Source organism: Schistocerca nitens, chromosome 2 (assembly GCF_023898315.1).
Source record: "Schistocerca nitens isolate TAMUIC-IGC-003100 chromosome 2, iqSchNite1.1, whole genome shotgun sequence".
NCBI classification, from domain to species: Eukaryota; Metazoa; Arthropoda; class Insecta; order Orthoptera; family Acrididae; genus Schistocerca; species Schistocerca nitens.
Window position 1 is genome coordinate 1,110,829,116 of NC_064615.1, and position 20,043 is coordinate 1,110,849,158.

Below are 20,043 nucleotides of genomic sequence, written 5' to 3' on the forward strand. Positions count from 1 at the left end.
AATCAGCTCCACCACAGACAGCAGCTTGGCCTAAGGCTCAATCACCATGGCAACAAGTGCACACCGACTTTGCAGCCCATTCTGGAACACTTGTTGGCTCACAGTGGTAGACTCTTTTAGCAAGTTCCCATTTGCGGTGCCTATGGCTTCTACCACATCATGTAGCACCATTCGAGCATTGTCCTCCATATTTTGCATCAAAAGGTTGCCAAAAGTACTTGTGTTGGACAACAGATCACAGTTCACTTCACGTGATCTTTAACAGTTTTGTGAACAAAATGGCATTCATTGTCTAACAAGTGCTTCATTTCACCTCAAGTTTCGCACCACCCACACACAGGAAAAGGCGTAGCAATTCATTCTCACCTCCTATCTCTTCCAACCATGAGACGGACCATCACTAGCGGAACTTCTACATGGCCACCACCATCGGATGCTGCTCCACTTGCTACACCCACCGGCACCATCAAGGTCTGCACGTAACGCTTTGCGCTGTGCGATCTAGTTCTTTTCAGAGTTCAACCATGGGCATTGGGAAAGAGGCATGATCCAGGAATGCATTGGGTCTTTTATGTACTTGATTGCAGGTCCCGGTGGTTTGCAGTGCTGCCACCAGTACCAAATTCATGCGTGTTATTTGCCCCGTGGTTCTGCTGCTTTTCTTCCTCCAGATTCACATGCTCACAGGACTGCGCGGCCTTCTCAGCCACCCACTGGTGCCCCTAGGGCACCCCAGTAGAAGCCCTGCCATCCCTGCTCGCCAACCTGATGGACATGGACCCGTTGTGGTCGTCATTGTCATTGCTGCCATCATCACCCCAGAACATGCCCTCAGGCCTGGATGCGTGCCCTAGCAACAGTTTTTCCAGAGGATGTTTCTGTTGTCTCACAAGCCAGATGGTGGGGTACTGTCGGGAGTATGCCATCCTCCACAGTCACAGCTCCTGCCTCATCTGTACATGCAGCATCCTGCCTCCCACCCCAAAGTCGTTCGCTTCCTCCCTACATGAAATCGCCAATGGTGCAGCATTTGGGGGGAGGGGGGGGGGGAGGAGGAATGTGCTGGCATAAGCTGTCGCCAGCACACCGGGCGGTTAAGATGTAGCGTGAAGATCGATAGTAGGTGCTGGATCATGTGTGCCTATCATGAGAGACACCAGAGACACACCGACAAGCAACACACACCAAATGCCCTCTCAATAGCATGTCTTTAGGCTGCTGCCATTGACTGCAAGGCCTCACTGATTCGACCCACTACTCCACGTTGGCGTCAGTAATTCATTCATGGAGCAGCATAGTTCAGCACAGCCTATGCCACATGCCGAGATTGTGACTATAGCAACGTTACCTATATTTTCGACAAGAGGACTATTACTGATGAGCTTGTACCACAAACATGGACTCTATTCAAGTTAAGTAGCAGAACCCTATTGAGCCACGTGTGCATTTGTGTTGTAGAAAGAGGGTACTGGCCCCCCATAACAACATCCTCTCCCTTGCCTCCTATGGTACAAGACTCAACAGTAAGGATGGCTGTAGGTGTTTCATTTTCTTACACAACTGACAGAAACAGTCAGAATTATGACAAACTATGCAAACTATGTCTGTGGTTAGATCATTTGAGCAGGAGATTCCAAGACTGCTATACACCACATCAGAATCTCACTATTGACAAAACTATGGCTAAATTCAAAGGCAGATCATCTCTCAAACAGTTCATGAGAGACAAACCTATATAGTGTGGATGTTATGTGATGAATTGTCACACAACTTGAAATTTGATATATATTCAGGAAAAATTTCACAGTGTCCAGTAGCTGGGTTAGGGTCACAAGTGGTTCTAAAGTTAACCAGTGAAAGAAACATATTATTTTTAAGGGCATTTATTTAAATTTATGTGATTTGTTCAAGAACCTTAAGTCCAGTGGTCTGTATGCTTGTACAACAATATAGCCCAGAAGGAAAAACATGCCAAAACTCAAGGAGGAGAGAGGAGAATTAGATTACAGAATAAGCACTGATGGAGTAATTAACTACAAATGGAAGAATAACAGGGCAGTCAAAGCAATTTCTACATGTCATGCACCATCAGATGCATCCACAGTAAGTCGCAGACTGAAAGACGGAACAACAACAACCAATATCACTTGACCTCTTGTGCTGAAAAATTTCAGTTCCAGTACAAACTATGTGAATAATTTTGATTGACTGAAGTCGGACAATGCTATAGACAGCAAAAGGAAGAAATGGTGAATGAGACTGTTCTTTCACATTGTAAACCACTGTGTAACAAATGCATTCATTATGCACTAGGAGACTGAAATGGAGCAATTCTTCGATAAAGACTTCCATCGAGATGTGCACAAAAGTTTGTTGGTTACAAAAATAGTTTCAGTGGATACTGCTTCATGCTGTATACATAAAAATATTTTATATCATCTCAGATCAAAGCACACAAGCACATGCAGATGAAAGTATTCACCACATAAGCAGTCAACATCACTCATCATTCACTCATCATCTAAATGTACAGTTTGCAATTCAAGAAAAACACTCGTCTGAATTGTGTGGTTGTGTTTAGTATGCAAAATACGACGGCGGAAAATAGAATTTTATTTTTTATTTAAATTCATTTATTGAGAAACTCAAGGCAATTATAATTTATTTTTCCACATAAGTTTCCTGCTTTGGAAATGCATTTGTCCCAGTTTATGGACAGCTTTTTGATGCCCTCATCATAAAAAGAACTGGGTCATGTCACCAGCTAGTTGTGCATGAAATTTTCCACACTATCATCATCTTCAAATAGTCACTCTCCTAGAGCTTCTTTAAGCAGTCCGAATAAATGGAAAATGCAGGGTGATAAGTCCGGGCTGTAAGAAGGATGATCAAGTGTAGTCCAGTGCATTTCCTGTAGCTTGGAGACAGACAGAGCTGCAGTATGGGGTTGCGCATTGTCGTGGAGGAGGATGATCTGTTAAATCGATTGGTCTCATCTTTTGCAGCAATACACAACTCTCGTATTGTTCAACAGTTCGCAGTACTAAGCAGCACTGATTGTGCTTCACTCATGCAAAAAATCAATCGGCAAAATGCCTCGCTGATAAAAAAAAAAAAGGTTGAAAGAACCTTGCCAGCTGACATTCGAGTCTTGGCTTTCACTGGTGCTGCCTCCCCTTTCCTCCGCTACTCCTTATTGCCTTGTTTGGATTCTGAAGTGTGGTGGTGAACCTGTTTCGTCACAGGTGACAATCCAACTGAAAAATGCATCACCTTCTTCTGCAATCCTTAATGTAAGCCTCTGACAGACCTCCAAATGCCTCAACTTCAGATTCTTGGTCAAAAGTTTAGGGCCCAATCTGGAACACACCTTACAGGACTGTAGGTCGTTTGTGATGATTGCTTCACAGCTCCCATAACTGATTCCAACTTTCTGTGCAATTTCTGAAACTCTCACCCATCGATCATCGTCAATAATGTCTTTAACCACGCAAATGGTTTTTGTCTGTAATGCTGGTCCGAGGACAGCGATTGTGTAGCTGATTTTCCACACGTCCTTGTCCCTCCTTGGTCTTTTTATGCCAGGCAAACACATGCGTCCTTGATAATGTTTTATCACCGAACTGTGCAGTCAATCTCTGGCAAATTCCCACTGCTGTAACTCCTTTATGAGCAAGAAATTTGATAATGGAGGGGTGCACCTGTTGCTCAGACATCATGAGCATTAGTGACAAAATGGTGGGAAATATCTAACAGCACATTCTCCTCACTTCTAATAGTCCCGCCTAAGCATAGCAGAAGTGTGGGGCCAGTACTACCAACTGTTCATGTTCAGGAACAAAAATCCCGTTTATACAGGGTGTTACAAAAAGGTACGGCCAAACTTTCAGGAAACATTCCTCACACACAAATAAAGAAAATATGTTATGTGGACATGACTCCGGAAACGCTTAATTTCCATGTTAGAGCTCATTTTAGTTTCGTCAGTATGTACTGTACTTCTTCGATTCACCGCCAGTTGGCCCAATTGGTTTCATACGGGATACTCTACCTGTGCTGCTAGAACATGTGCCTTTACAAGTACGATACAACATGTGGTTCATGCACGATGGAGCTCCTGCACATTTCAGTCGAAGTGCTTGTATGCCTCTCAACAACAGATTCGGTGACCGACGGATAGGTAGAGGCGGACCAATTCCATGGCCTCCACGCTCTCCTGACCTCAACCCTTTTGACTTTCATTTAGGGGGGCATTTGAAAACTCTTGTCTAAAGAACCCCGGCATCAAATGTAGAGACTCTTCGTGCTCGTATTGTGGATGGCTGTGATACAATACGTCATTCTCCAGGGCTGCATCAGCGCATCATCAGGGATTCCATGCGACGGAGGGTGGATGCATGTATCCTCGGTAACGGAGGACATTTTGAACATTTCCTGTAACAAAGTGTTTGAAGTCATGCTGGTACGTTCTGTTGCTGTGTGTTTCCATTCCATGATTAATGTGATTTGAAGAGAAGTAATAAAATGATCTCTAACATGGAAAGTGTGAGGAATGTTTCCTGAAAGTTTGGCCGTACCTTTTTGTAACACCCTGTATTTGACCCCCCTTATACCTTTGTGACTGAGAGATGGCAAAAAATTGTTTCAAGATATACCACGAAAATTAAGAAAGTTATGCCAAAGTTGAACCACCAACTACCGAGCTTGTATACTGTAATGGCATGATGGTTAGCAGCAATGACCACAATTAGCTAATATTTTGTTGTTAACATGAATTTTTACAAATCTACCGCAGAAAGCATAACACAGTAATACAACTAAAGTGTTATAAGTGTATGAAATTTCAAAGATGTAAACTGTTGCTCATACCCGTATAGGGCAAATTTTTATGGTGTTTACCTGCCCCTCGAAGAGTTAAGCCAAACAAAATTTGAACGAAGCAAAAATGGAGGGTAAGGAGAGTAACAATACAAACATTCAATGAATTGTAAGTACCATTCTGCCATCTGATCTTTCTAATAACTCTGAGAAGTTTTGAGTTTTGGTCATATATAATATGAGGAAGCTGGTCATTAATCTATTCGCTCACTAAGTGACTATACTGACACCGAATTTGGTCATCCGAAGCTGTTTCAGTGAGGAAGATCATAATATGATCCCTCCTTTCAATCATCATACAAATAACAAAGTAGCGCATACTGAGATAAATGATTGATGAATAGAAAAGCAACTACAATTGCTTAGTAGTGGGAACACTTCCGGGCCAGACGAGACACCTATAAGATTCTACAGAGATTTTACAAAAAACAGCCAACCAACTTTTTCCCCTTCTAGCAACAGTTTAGAAAGAAGTACAGTCATTCCCATTTTCAAGAAGGGTTGTAGGACAGACGCATAGGCATACTTTGTAGATACGAATCTGTTGTAAAATTATGGGACATGGTTTATGTTAATGAATTATGACATTTTTGGAGGGTGAAGATCTCCTCCATGCAAATCAACATCGGTTCCACAAACGGAAATATTGCGAAACTCAGCTCACTTCATCATAGTGCCGTAGACCTCTGCACTCAGGTTGAAGCTGTGTCCCTCAAATTCACAAAGGCATGTGATACAGTTGCACACTGTCATTCAGTGAGCAAAACACAAGTTTAATGAGCTTTGGACCAGATTTGTGACTTACTTGCAGACAGAAATTCATACATCACTCTTAACGGAACAAAACTGACAGATGTAAAGGTAATTTCCAGAGTACCCAAAGAAAGACTTCTTAATTTTCTATCTTTCTATAATTTCTTCAGCACTAGTCTGAATTTCATAACCAATAAATGTGTGGCCAGAGTGGAAATGCTTTGCAGTTTAAACTCCTGTATGAAAATCTGTCTTTCAATATTATCTGCATGAAACCTTCCAGGGTTCGTATATAACTTCTTTCATGATTCTTAAACCAATGAAGAAACTGCAAAATTCTACTAGGCATCTTTCTCTTTTATTCCTTTTCCCCAGTTCATGTTCTCTTATTAGTTTCCCTTCTCTTCTTTTCCTATTATAAAATTCCATTAGCCAACCACAATTAAAATTTTTGTCTCCCTTAATAAATAAATTCTTTCACATCATACATTTTTTCAGTCTCTTCATCCTCCGTGGATCCATTGGTCATACATCTTTGTACAACCATGGCTGACTGCAACTTTACGTCTACCTCAGTTCAGCACAGTTCATGCACACTTGTATTCTATTTATGGTAATTCTGGTATTTCTTACAGTTCTGCTGCAGCTACATGAAGCACCTACACACCACTTATGCAATTCAACAGTAGCACATTGAAAAATTTGCTTTATAATTAAATAATAACCTTACGTGTTACATGTGAGAAGACACCTAAAGTCTGTCTCGTTACGGTTGAAACATCAAGCCGATGCTCTCGTGGAATATTCTCTTCTCCGGGTTGCTTCAAACACAGGACAGACTCTGAGAGTGTGAGAGAAACATGTGTCTTTTGCCCCAATGCTCTAGGAGAGACAAAAAGAATTGCCATTATAAACACTAAAAATATTTTACATTAGGCTACTCATCATTATGTGTATCTATACTAAACAAAATTGTGAGTGACTAACATAATAAATTGACATTTCTCATTTTAGTAAAATTCTGAAAATTCATGTATGTCTCCAAAGCCAACTGATTACACAAAGATAGCAGAGATGCTAAGTCGCACATTGGCACAACAAAAAGACTATCACAATTAAAGCTTTCACACACACACACACACACACACACACACACACACACACACACACCTTGCACACACAACTGCAGTTTCAGGCAACTGAAACCACACTGTTACATTCTATTCTAGATTTTCCATTGTTTGATTACACAATGAGGTATAGCCAGAAAAACAGTGGAACAGAATAATACAACAAATCTTCAACGTGTTTTACAGAGGAGCCCAAGTGTCTCAAAGTGTCTAACATCCTTATAACTGCCCAAATATGACTGGATGAACCTTGAGGAACTTTCGTTTTCAAGGCCAACCAACAAGTTTAGCAATAATAGTGTTATTTATGACACACAATATTAGAAGGGTTAGCATAATGAAAAACAGGTGAAACTTGTGCACATCATAATGGTGCAGCACTTGGCATTTGAAGAAGTCAATATAGGGCAACAACCTGTTGGAACTACATTCCTGTATAGTACATAAATAAAACAGCACACTTTGTGATAAGTTTGGAAAGATGAACACAAGTCACTGACTGGACTTGCATACATCTGCACCAGCTTACAGTATTAGTTTCAGTGGTGATCAGTGAACAAGTATAGATACTGAATGTGAATAAACATGTCAGAACAAGAAATTGAATCGTATCATTTTACATCTGGACATGAGTATTAACGACTATAATTTATCTTGAGAAGAGCTTCCTCCAAATAATGTAGAAAATATCTTTGCAAAGAGATTAGTGTTACTACCTGTTAGTGACAATGTGATAGTGCAGACCCTTTGTTTTTCTGGTTACGATGCAAAGTTCTGTCCTTTGGACATGCTTGCATGTCCAAAGGAACTCTGCACCATAATCAGAGTAGCACAGGCACTGCAATATCGTATTCCTCTGCCAATACCAGGCAAGCGGCTTTCAAGTACAATGTCTGACCTGTAATGGATGCATGAGTACAGATCATAGACGAACGGTTGATGACAAATGGAGGTTTAGGTCTGGCCGTGAGTCATACACAGATAGCTAAACGGTATAGTGACTGCCCACCCACGATAAGCAGGAAATCTGGGTTTGAGTCCTGGTCCAGCATAAATTCTCATTATTGTCATACCATTCTACAGATGATGGTTGTTCTTATTCACAATGCCAGATACATTCAATGCCAGAGACAAGGTCATAAGAGATTGAGCACAAGCTTAGATTGGACAATAATGGTGAATAAAATCAGCAGAGTCAATTTCAAAGGACCCATCTGGGTATCACCTTAAATAATTCAGAGAAACCACAGAAAACCTACAAGACATTATTCAATCCTATTTCTCTCAAACTAAAACCACTAGCCTTCAACACAGCACTGAGACACTTGGATTGGCGAGAGTGGCGATACAAAACTTTGAGTGCTCACTACTCTCACGTTACTTCCATGAATGTCAAACTGAGGACAATTTAACTGCTAATTTCAATACAAATCCACTGTCTAAGGCCGTACTTAACAACACTTTTTTATTTTGTTGGTGTTGCCATCTTCAAATTGAAGAGTGATTCGATACAGCTTTCTATGCTGACCTATCCTGTGCAAGCCTCTTCATCTCTACATGATTACTGCGATATACATTAGTCAGTTTGCAATAAAGTTCTTTTCTTCCAATTCAGTCAGTTACCCAACCTGCTCATCCTAACCTTTATCAGTATTCTATAGCACCTACATATAGCTCCTACACATATTTTGTCTGTACTGTTATCTTACATTAGAGCCTACAGTAAAGACAAATGTCTCCAGAAAAGAGTTTGTAATGCAAATTTATGCTCAATGTTAACACATTTCTCTTTTACAGAAATTCTTTTCTTGCTGACCACAACACAACAAATCCTCTACTTTTAGTGTTTCATGTATTAATCTAATTCCTCAGTGATCACTGATTTAATTTAACTACAATGGAGTGCTGAAAAGTAACATCTCCGAATTTTTTATTCTGTTCTCAATATTGGTTAAGGTATGTCATGCAAATTACTTAGTCAATTTTCCCATTTCGTTGACGCAAGTTGCAACCCTCTGCTGCTAGTGGGCTCCAAATTTGTGGAGTGTAATATAGCAGTCTGTAAAAGTAACAATTCAATGCATGAGAGTGTTCAAGGCTCTCAGAAAACAAAGGATGAATTGAAAGAGTTTGTCCACACATGGAGCACCCTCTCCTTCAGCATGACAATGCCAGACCATACACGAGCACTGTGACGCCTAACGCAACCCAACACCTGGGGCGCTCTGTCATCAATAAACCTCCATACAGTCCCAACTTGACTTCATCCGATATTCAACTGTTTCCAGAACTTAAAGAATATCTCTGAGGACTTCACTTAGATAGATAAGAAGCTGTTCAAGCAGAGATGAGATTGCGGTTACATCAACGAAGTCAACCATCTATAATGACAGTATCAACAAACTGTTCTCTCTTTGGGAGAAAAGTGTTTATTACTATGTTGAGAAATAAATATGTAGACACAAAGAAAAAAGATGTAGAATGTTAATAAAGTTTGTTTTATTAAAAAAAAAAAAACTTTAAGAGGTTTCACACAAAAAATTCAGAGGCACTGATCTTCAACATGTCCTTGTGTATTTCATCACCTCCTCCCTCTTTTTTTGCTGTTATAAGCTCTCTTCATGATACTACCTATTCTATTCAACTGCTCTTTCAAGTTCTTCATTATCTCTGTGGTTTGCCGATGAGACTTTAATTCCGTCAAAGCTTTTATTTCTTCTTCCTGAACTTTAATTCTATGAATTAATTTTCTCTTTGGATTCCTTCACCGTTTGCTCAATGTATAGATTGAATAAAATCAGGGGCAGGCTACAAATTCACACAACTTTTTTCTAAACTATTGCTTCTCATTCATGCCCATCTCTTTTAAATGTAATCTGATCTTAAGTGAAAATTTCATTCTAGAAACATCTCCCAGGCTGTGGCTAAGCCATGTCTCCACAATATCCTTTCTTTCAGGAGTGCTAGTTCTGCAAGGTTCGCAGGAGAGCTTCTGTAAAGTTTGGGAGGTAGGAGACGAGGTACTGGCAGAAGTAAAGCTGTGAGGACAGGGCGTGAGTCGTGCTTGGGTAGCTCAGTCGGTAGAGCACTTGCCCGCGAAAGGCAAAGTTCCCGAGTTCAAGTCTCGGTCCGGCACAGAGTTTTAATCTGCCAGGAAGTTTCAAGTATTAATCTGTTGAGGATGATGTAACAATTTTTTTTATTATGAATGACAAGAAAAGAAATACAGCAGAGTCCCACTTAAAAGAACCCTGGTAATCCAAACGTTCCGTTGATCCGAACATGAAAAATGTTAGTCTAAGTATGGAAAACTGTGCGGTAAACTGCTGTACACACACACTATTTTAATTTACACAGTACAGTAAACATGTATTAGAAAAATTGACAAGAAAACATTAGGTTTAAACAATGCATAAGAATGAAAGAAAAGTTGTCAACCTTACTAAAATACAGCGGACATTTTATCCCTACTGTGTAGATGACAAAAACTCAGTCATAGTTTTAGGGGGGAATGAAGACAGTCTGTTATATGACACATAACTGTGCCATCATCTCATAAACATCAAATCAGCAGGTGTCGTAGTGGGCTGTTGCTCCAAATAATGTAGTGCGACGTCAAGAGCTTCTGCTGTGTCACTGTGTAGCACCAGCTCTCCTTTGTCGTTTTCAGGCTCATCGTCACTTCCGCCACAGCAGTCATCTTCTTCCTGGTCTTGAGTCAGAGCAGCAACTAAATCAGTGTCAGTAAGGTTCTCCACACATGCCCCATCTGATGCAATTCACTCATTTACGGCTCCTTCATTATCTTCTTCACATCCAGGGATTGCTGTATCATTTGTAGTAGAGTTTCCTCTTCATTTTCAACTAGGTTGTCCTGAAATTCAAGAGATGTCCACAGTTTTCTCCACAATTTTCTCAAGAGTATTTTCTGAAATATTCTGCCATGCCTCAGCGGCCCAATAAACAACATCCCTCAGATTGGTCTTTTTATTTTGTCCACTAAAGGAATGCTATCATCTTGGGTCAGCATTCTTAAAAACTGTTTTCTGTAAATCAGTTTTAATGTTTGCAGTACACCCTGGTCCACTGGCTGTAGAAGTGGTGTAACATTCGGCAGCAAAAACTTAGCCACAATTTCTCCATTACATAATTCCTCAGTGTTGGGGTAAGATGGTGCGCTATCAATCAATAGGTTTGCATGAGGAGACAAATGATTTTCCTTAGAAAACCGTCGAACAGAGGGAACAAACTGGCCATGAAACCATTCTTTGAACAGCTTCCCATCCATCCATGCTTTTTTCTGGTTGCGATAATATACAGGCAAGGACTTCATGTTGCAGTTTTTAAAAGCTCTGGACCTAGCAGATTTGCCGATCAGCATTAAAGGCAGCTTGTGATTACCAGCAGCGTTGCTGCACGCTAATAGTCACACGATCTTTGCACGTTTTAAAACCAGGAGCATGGTGGTCTGCTTTTGATGCCAGTCTTTTTGTTGGTAATGCCCTAAAATTAAGGCTAGTCTTGTCAGTGTCATAAATTTGTTGGGGAGAATGCTTTCCTTCTCTTATCATTTTTTCAAACTCACCCAAATATTCCTTCGCTACATCACGCTCAGTAGAAAGCTTCTCTCCAGTGATTGTTAGCTGAAGGATTGCATGACGTTTCTTGAATCTGTCCAACAACTCATACTCACACTAAAAGACTCATCACCATTCCTTAACTTGTTCAGGTAAACAGCCTTCTCCTGAACCAGTGCTCCACTCAAAGGAGCTCCCCTTTCTCTTTCCTGCGTACACCAAAGGAAAAGAGCTTCATCCACTTTATCATACTGGGAATTTCCAGTGTTTTTCCTGAAGATGTTGCACAGGACTGTTCAAGCTCCACTCGGTTCTTCTTCCAATCACACATGGTTGCTTTGCCAACACCTAGTTCTGTTGCCAATTTAAATACATTCTCACCATTGTCTATCCACTTCAAAGCATTCAGTTTTTTTTTTAGGTTAACATTGTATGTTTCCATTTATTCACGACGAAAATATGTACACCACTACGCCTGAACGAATACAATACAACTGTTACACATGCCAGCGATCAATAACTAACATAACCAAGCTCTTTGTGAGCCAACTGGCAGTGCACTGGCCTCAGACACTACAAAGGTCTCAACTATGCAAAACAAGGGCAGAGAGTGAGAGTGAGCCATTGTTCCCGCTCTTGTTCCCATTTGTTACCATGGTGTACTTACTTATCTGCTTGGTATACTTCATTCTAGAAACTAGTCACCTCTACTGTATTTACAACAAATTTCCATATTTTCAAGATAATTTTTTTATTGGAAATAATATATTACCAATCTCTGATATGCATTATAACAGTATTCTCCATTTTGAAACTTATTTACATAACCAAGGAAGGTGAATCCAGGAAATATTCAGGCAATTCTTGCTGCAAAACAATAAAAAACCTTGCTTGCACAGTGCTTCCCGACAATCAACAGCGAAGTGAGCTCCATTTTGGTTTTGCTCAAGTAGTATACAACGCGCACTTGCTGAACGTGCTGTTTTACAGGCAGGTGTGCTGCAGTTTTAAGAAAAAAATGTCGACCTTGCAACTGATATTGTGATATTTATTTTTACTAATAAGAACTTTTGAGCTTGGTGTGGTTCCCATCCTTGGTTTTAAACAAAAGGTACTAATTAGCTTATTCACCAGTATGACGCAAACTGCTGTGGTTTAGGAAATGGGTAGCATTCGGGAAAGTTGTCCAGAACACCACATCACGGGAGACTAGCTAGATGGGAAGATCAGGAAAGACTGACTGGTGGGGACTACATCGGACAATATTTGAAAATCTGAGAGCTTAGAGGAGGAAAACAGGGCAATAAGCAAGATAGAGATTACTAACAAAACATTATGCAAGAGTTAATAACAGCGGAAAGCTAATTACATTATATGTGGTGGTGGTGGTGGTGGTGGGGAGGGGGGGGGGGCAGAGGGGGATGGACAGGTCAGAAAATAAAATGCATAGAAAAATAAAAGGGAATGAAGAAAAGAATATGAAGAAATTACAGAAAATGACCACCCACTATTGAACTTTTAACTAGATTTACAGCAGCTCAGTAAATTAGTACTACCAATCTTACAGGTGGGGACAGGGAACTAGCCACTAGCTATCAGGGGGGGGGGGGGGGGTAAACTGCTTTCTCTTTGAAGGAATGAGTTATCAATTTATGGTATTTTCAGCCTTAATGTGTTAATTTTGGTTTTTATTTTTTATTAGAGCTTACATCAACTGCCAATGAATTATTTGGTAAGATGTTGATATACACAGACAATAGTCAAGAGAATCAATGAAATATGAATATAAATGCTAAGACAGACCTTTTTGTTTTAGGACTGTGTTCTAAAGGATGTATAGAAATACAAGTGGCTGACAGTCTGATCAATAAAGATGATGGCTTCACTCTCAGTAAAGTGTAGAACCCAGTGCACAGCCAACTGAAGTCAAAATTCCACATGCAACAGGGAAAGCAGAAGCACTGAGGGACAGGAGTTCACTAGCAGCATATGGCAATCACATTTCCCCATCAATCCACCTCATGCAGCATGCGGCCAGGTAATGAGGGAAGTGATGTGGAGTAATAAGAGTATAAAGGAGGCACAACATAGTGAAGATTCTCCTTCTACGGGTATCAACTGAAGGTCACGTCAAGGTACACCGACAAAATATCGTGTTACATAAATGACTGCACTCGGCCGGACTCCCCAAGAGCAATGCAAATAGATCCTTAGTTGTAGATGAGAAAAATCACTGCAACGAGGAAAGACTATCAAATTAAGCTAATCGCAAATTTGTGTGTTGACAGGAAATATTATCGATAGGTGCGGTATGACACCTGACCCAGAAAGCTATTACTTAATAAACAACAGAAACCAGGATGGAATGTAACAATACCAGAGAAGGAAAGTTGCTACTCACCATATAGCAGAGATGCTGAGTCGCAATAGGCACCAAAAAAGATTCACTCAATTATAGCTTTCGGCCATTAAAGCCTTTGTCAGCAGTAGACACAAACACACACACACACACACACACACACACACACACACACTCACGCAAACGCAACTTGCACACGTCTCAAGTTGCGTTTGCGTGAGTGTGTATGTGTGTCTACTGCAGACAAAGGCCTTAATGGCCGAAAGCTATAATTGTGTGAATATGTTGTCTAACGCGACTCAGCATCTCCGCTATATGGTGAGTAGCAACTTTCCTTCTCTGGATCATTACTTATATAAGCCATGGTCAACCATTCTGAAGTAAGTGCTTGGGTAAATCCTAGTAGTGACAGAGAAAGTGATTATATAGTTGTCCAGATTTAAAGAAGTTTATAGATTGATGTTCAAAACCATTGGATAATAAGAAAATAAACAAGAAGATTTTGGTATTTTGTATTAGGTTAACTTTTCTCTCTTACTACTTTTTGGTTACCATGAAAGAAAGAGTAGGTTTATGGGAGTATTTTATAATGTCTGAGTGATTTAATCATAATTATTAGACATTCATATTTTGTTGATGTGTCGGGGGATAGATTCTCTGTACAAGGATGACATTATTGAAGCAGAGGTATGATGTTTGTGTTAGGGTGGATGCGTCAGTTGCAACAGAGGAAATAACAGCCAATTTTGTGGACCTGTGGGGTTGAAGCTGTCAGTGTCTGTTCTGTAGAACTGATGAGCACCTGTAACCTATGGCCCACAGGTGAAAAACTCCACAGAGAAGGATCCTGAAGTGAGGAGAAAGAAGGGTACCTGTCTTTGGGGACCTGTCTTCTGTTGTTCTTCAGTCCTGGTTGCTCTGTCCTGTTTGGACGTTTTCTTTCTTTCTTTCTCTCTCTCTTTTTTCAATGGGGCTCTATTCTATCCTAGCCACTATCACACATTCTATCACAGAACTCTTCCCATTTAACATACAACTCAATTCATGAGATCCCTCAGTTGGTGGATAGTCACATGGTTAGTAGTTTGCTAAGTACGCAAGAGGGGGGGGGGGGCGGGGGAAAGAAAGAAGGAAAAAAAAAGATTATATATACATGCTGTGACTTACCGAACGAGAAAGCGCTGGTAGAAAGACACAATAAAAAACACACAAACGCACACACAACTCTTTGCCTTTACATATGACTGCTTGTGTCTGTATGTGTGCGGATGGATGTGCGTGCGTGCGTGTGCGCGCGTGCGATTGTATACCTGTCCCTTTTTCCCCCTAAGGTAAGTCTTTCCGCTCCCGGGATTGGAATGACTCCTTACCCTCTCCCTTAAAACCCACATCCTTTCCTCTTTCCCACTCCTTCCCACTTTCCTGATGAAGCAACCGTGGGTTGCGAAAGCTTGAAATTTGTGTATGTCCGCACATACACCATGTGTATGTGCGGATGGATGTGTGTGTGTGTGTGTGTGTGTGTGTGTGTGTGTGTGTGTGTGCGCGTGTGCGCGCGCGCGAGTGTATACCTGTCCTTTTTTCCCCCAAGGTAAGTCTTTCCGCTCCCGGGATTGGAATGACTCCTTACCCTCTCCCTTAAAACCCACATCCTTTCCTCTTTCCCTCTCCTTCCCTCTTTCCTGACGAAGCAACCGTTTGTTGCGAAAGCTAGAATTTTGTGTGTATGTTTGTGTTTGTTTGTGTGTCTATCGACCTGCCAGCGCTTTTGTTTGGTAAGTCTCATCACTTTCTTTCTTTTTAGATATATTTTTTCCACGTGGAATGTTTCCCTCTGTTATATATATAACAGAGGGAAACATTCCACGTGGAAAAAATTTACAAATGTCTGCTTGTGTCTGTGTATATGCGGATGGATATGTGTGTGCGTGCGAGTGTATACCCGTCCTTTTTTCCCCCTAAGGTAAGTCTTTCCGCTCCCGGGATTGGAATGACTCCTTACCCTCTCCCTTAAAACCCACTTCCTTTCATCTTTCCCTCTCCTTCCCTCTTTCCTGACGAAGCAACCGTTTGTTGCGAAAGCTAGAATTTTGTGTGTATGTTTGTTTGTGTGTCTATCGACCTGCCAGCGCTTTTGTTTGGTAAGTCTCATCATCTTTATATATATATATATATATATATATATATATATATATATATATATATATAACTAAGATGATGCCAGAGGGTAGGAAAGGTGGTTTGGGGATTACATAGGGATGAACTAACAGGTTACAAAGGTTAGGTGGACGGCGGAAAGACACTCTTGGTGGAGTGGGGAGGATTTCATGAACGATGGATCTCATTTCAGGGCAGGATTTGAGGAAGTCGTATCCCTGCTGGAGAGCCACATTCAGAGTCTGATCCAGTCCCGGAAAGTATCCTGTCACAAGTGGGGCACTTTTGTGGTTCTTCTGTGGGAGGTTCTGGGTTTGAGAGGATGAGGAAGTGGCTCTGGTTATTTGCTTCTGTACCAGGTCGGGAGGGTAGTTGCGGGATGCGAAAGCTGTTGTCAGGTTGTTGGTGTAATGGTACAGGGATTCCGGACTGGAGCAGATTCGTTTGCCACGAAGACCTAGGCTGTAGGGAAGGGACCGTTTGATGTGGAATGGGTGGCAGCTGTCATAATGGAGGTAGTGTTGCTTGTTGGTGGGTTTGATGTGGACGGACGTGTGAAGCTGGCCATTGGACAGGTGGAGGTCAACGTCAAGGAAAGTGGCATGGGATTTGGAGTAGGACCAGGTGAATCTGATGGAACCAAAGGAGTTGAGGCTGGAGAGGAAATTCTGGAGTTCTTCTTCACTGTGAGTCCAGATCATGAAGATGTCATCAATAAATCTGTACCAAACTTTGGGTTGGCAGGCCTGGGTAACCAAGAAGGCTTCCTCTAAGCGACCCATATGTCTGCTTGTGTCTGTATGTGTGGATGGATATGTGTGTGTGTGCGAGTGTATACCTGTCCTTTTTTCCCCCTAAGGTAAGTCTTTCCGCTCCCGGGATTGGAATGACTCCTTACCCTCTCCCTTAAAACCCACATCCTTTCGTCTTTCCCTCTCCTTCCCTCTTTCCTGATGAGGCAACAGTTTGTTGCGAAAGCTTGAATTTTGTGTGTATATTTTGTTTGTGTGTCTATCGACCTGCCAGCGCTTTTGTTTGGTAAGTCCCATCATCTTTCTTTTTAGATATATTTTTTCCACGTGGAATGTTTCCCTCTGTTATATATATATATATATATATATATATATATATATATATATATATATATATATGAGAGATATTAACTTAAATGATATCAATTAATTAATAAAAGAGTACTACAGTTCCTAGACTGAATTCTGTCAAGTTAAGAGCATCAAAATACTCTGAGGTGAAAATAGTCATGAGAAATGTTATGTACATATACAGATGGCAGTAGTATTATGTACCCAAGGTATAAAAGGGCAGTGCGTTGGCGCAGCTGTCATTTGTACTCAGGTGATTCGAGCGAAAAGATTTCCGACTTGATAATGGCTACACAACAGGAATTAACAGACTCTGAACATGGAATAGTAGTTGGAGCTAGACACATGAGAATTGCATTTTGAAAATAATTAGGGAATTCAGTATTCTAAAATCCAAAGTGCCAAGAGTGTGTCGAGAATATTAAATTTCAGGATTATGTCAAGAATATTAAATTTTAAGATCACCTCTGACCACGGACAACACGGAAGTTTGCTTCTTAGCTGACTATCAGCTTGAAAGCAAAATATCCTCTTCCAGTGCTTCCTGTATTGTGATGCATAATTGAAAGTGCCAGCCAGCCTTAATCTTCCTGTTTTAACTGTTGCACATGGTATGGTTTGACATGCATCCGCCATTGCAAAATCTTCCCAAATGTTTGCTGTGGTATTCCAAGTTCATGCGAGGACCACAAACAAAACCATCACTCACCCTCTGCACCATTGCATCTGGCAGATTTGGTTGACTGGCACTTTTCTGTTTACAGACAACCTGGGTCTCTAAATTGTTGATATCAATGCAGAATGCCTTGTTTACATAGTAGTTCTTTATCATAATTCCTTCTGAATGCACACTGCACTGTGGTAACAGATAAACATCTCAGATATTCCAACATAAAATTTTTTTTTCTTGTTTTGTAACTATTTTCTCAAGGTGCTGCACTTGTAAAACCAACTGGCGGCCGCAATGCAAACTTTACAGCACTCATTTTGAATGATCTCAGTAAACTAAAAAACAATATTGTGATTTTCTAGTTATCACAGTTCTAAGTAAACTGCTCAGGTGCTTGAATCAGTGAGGTGATTGTTCTGTACTCCACACTACTCCCCATCCCACATGAAAATGGAGTTTACTTTACAAATAGCCCTTATATTCTGATAAACCTTTGAATGCCTTATATAACTGAAGATATGACGAGAAGATAAATCTGTTGCTTTGAAAATAAAGTTATGTTTCTTCCAGCTTCCCTATCAGGCAAATACAAATACCAGAAATGTATTAGGCTACAAACCACCAAAAGATTATTTAAAAATTATAATTTTTCTACTCACTTGGTAATTTTTAGTTTTCCTACTTCTATGTTACCAGGTGCTTTGTCCCATTTGTTAGCTACATATTTTGGAACCTGAAATTAAATGCGTTATTAATATCTACATGAATATGCAATACTGCAAATGAACTGAATAATACATAATCTGAAATGCAATTTATGTACAAACTGCACAGCTGTCTTAACTCAGCTCTGGGTTATGGAATAAATGTCTGACACACAAAACAAACCTCTTAGTACTTTGAGTTCAACAAGATGTAAGAGTTATTATTTACTTAAAACAGTAAAAATTTCCAGAATCCCATAGTGTAAATTTTTGTACTTAAAAAAAAAATTATAGCTAACAGACCTACACAGCAGGGTAAGTCAAAACACAAACACTGAGTGGAGCTACTAATGTGAACCTCCTCTCTTTATATTGGGCTGTAGGTTTTTTGAAGGTGGTGAAGTAATGGCATACTAATTCATTCATCATGTTCCATAGATCCACTCAGGCAGAGAAATAACTGGTGTGTATCTGTGTGTGTGTGTGTGTGTGTGTGTGTGTGTGTGAGAGAGAGAGAGAGAGAGAGAGAGAGAGAGAGAGGGGGGGGGGGGGGGGTTGGGCAGCCTAGATTTGTGTGGCAGGGATTTTCAATGGAAAGTTCTTTTTGTAGTTTTATTTGTTTTTTATTGTAATATATATGATATGGGTGTATGTGTTTCTATCAAACAATGGAAAATCCAGGATGGAATGTAACAATACTATGAAAGTCATTACCATATAGCGGAGATGCTGAGTCACAGATAGGTATAACAAAAAGACTGTCACAAACAAAACTTTCAACCGAAAGCTTTATCTGTGACAGTCTTTTTGTTGTGCCTATCTGCGACTCAGCATCTCTGCTATATGGTGAGTAGCGACTTTCACAATATTGTATATATGTTTCTAGTTGTTTATGTATATCGAAACATGATGATGTAAGTTTTCATGAATTTTGGGGGTTGGACAAAAATATGGAAACACTACAATAAAAGCATGTCTCAACATAAATGCATCTGCAAGCCAAACATGCAGATTGCGCTGTTGTATTTGATCACAAACAGCACCTGTGCAATGTGCTCAATATGTGGCAGACATGTCAATCATGATCAGAGCAGTGGTCTGTATAGTTGTGTGTGCATTGTCAGAGCTAAGTGAATTCAAATGTGGGCAAATTGTTAGTGCTTATATGGTGGGTGCTTTTCTAATTGAGGCAGTCGACACATTTTGTGTTTCAAAAGGCACCATACTGCAGATTTACACTGCAATCAGGGAAGTTGGAAAAAACATCATCCACCAAGTCACAACATGCATGAAAGTATGTATTGAGTCATCATGTCAGATGATCACTGAAGAGGACTGTGATGAAAAATTAGACAATGACAGCTGCAAAAGTATCTGCAGTACTGAATGTCGCCCTCGTGGACCCTATCAGCATCAAAACAAGATGGGAACTCTGTAAGCTGGGAATCACATGGTGAGCTGGAAGAACTGGAATTCCAAAACCATTCATCAATAATGCAAATGCTTGTAACAGGACAATTAGGTATCTGAAGCCATAAAACATGGACTACAGAGCAATGGTTGGTTGGTTGGTTGGTTGGTTTAAAAGAGGGGGAAAGAGAACAAACTACGAGGTAACTGGTCCCTTGTTCCTAATAAAATAATGCCACAAGTGTGAGAATAAAACAGACGAGACATATAACACAAAACGGAAAGAAAGGAAAGACCACAAG

The 20,043-nt window shown here is 40.4% G+C and overlaps 1 protein-coding gene across 1 annotated transcript in view; it reads right to left on the reverse strand.

Annotated features, from left to right (window-relative positions):
- LOC126237504 (general transcription factor IIF subunit 2) overlaps positions 1-20,043 on the reverse strand; it is an 86,835-nt gene that overhangs the window by 24,261 nt on the left and 42,531 nt on the right. Inside the window, exons 3-4 of the mRNA XM_049947661.1 lie at positions 18,287-18,360; positions 6,362-6,513 (exon numbers count right to left, since the gene is read on the reverse strand). Coding sequence (XP_049803618.1) covers positions 6,362-6,513; positions 18,287-18,360 — 226 coding nt within the window. The remainder of the gene's footprint in view (positions 1-6,361; positions 6,514-18,286; positions 18,361-20,043) is intronic.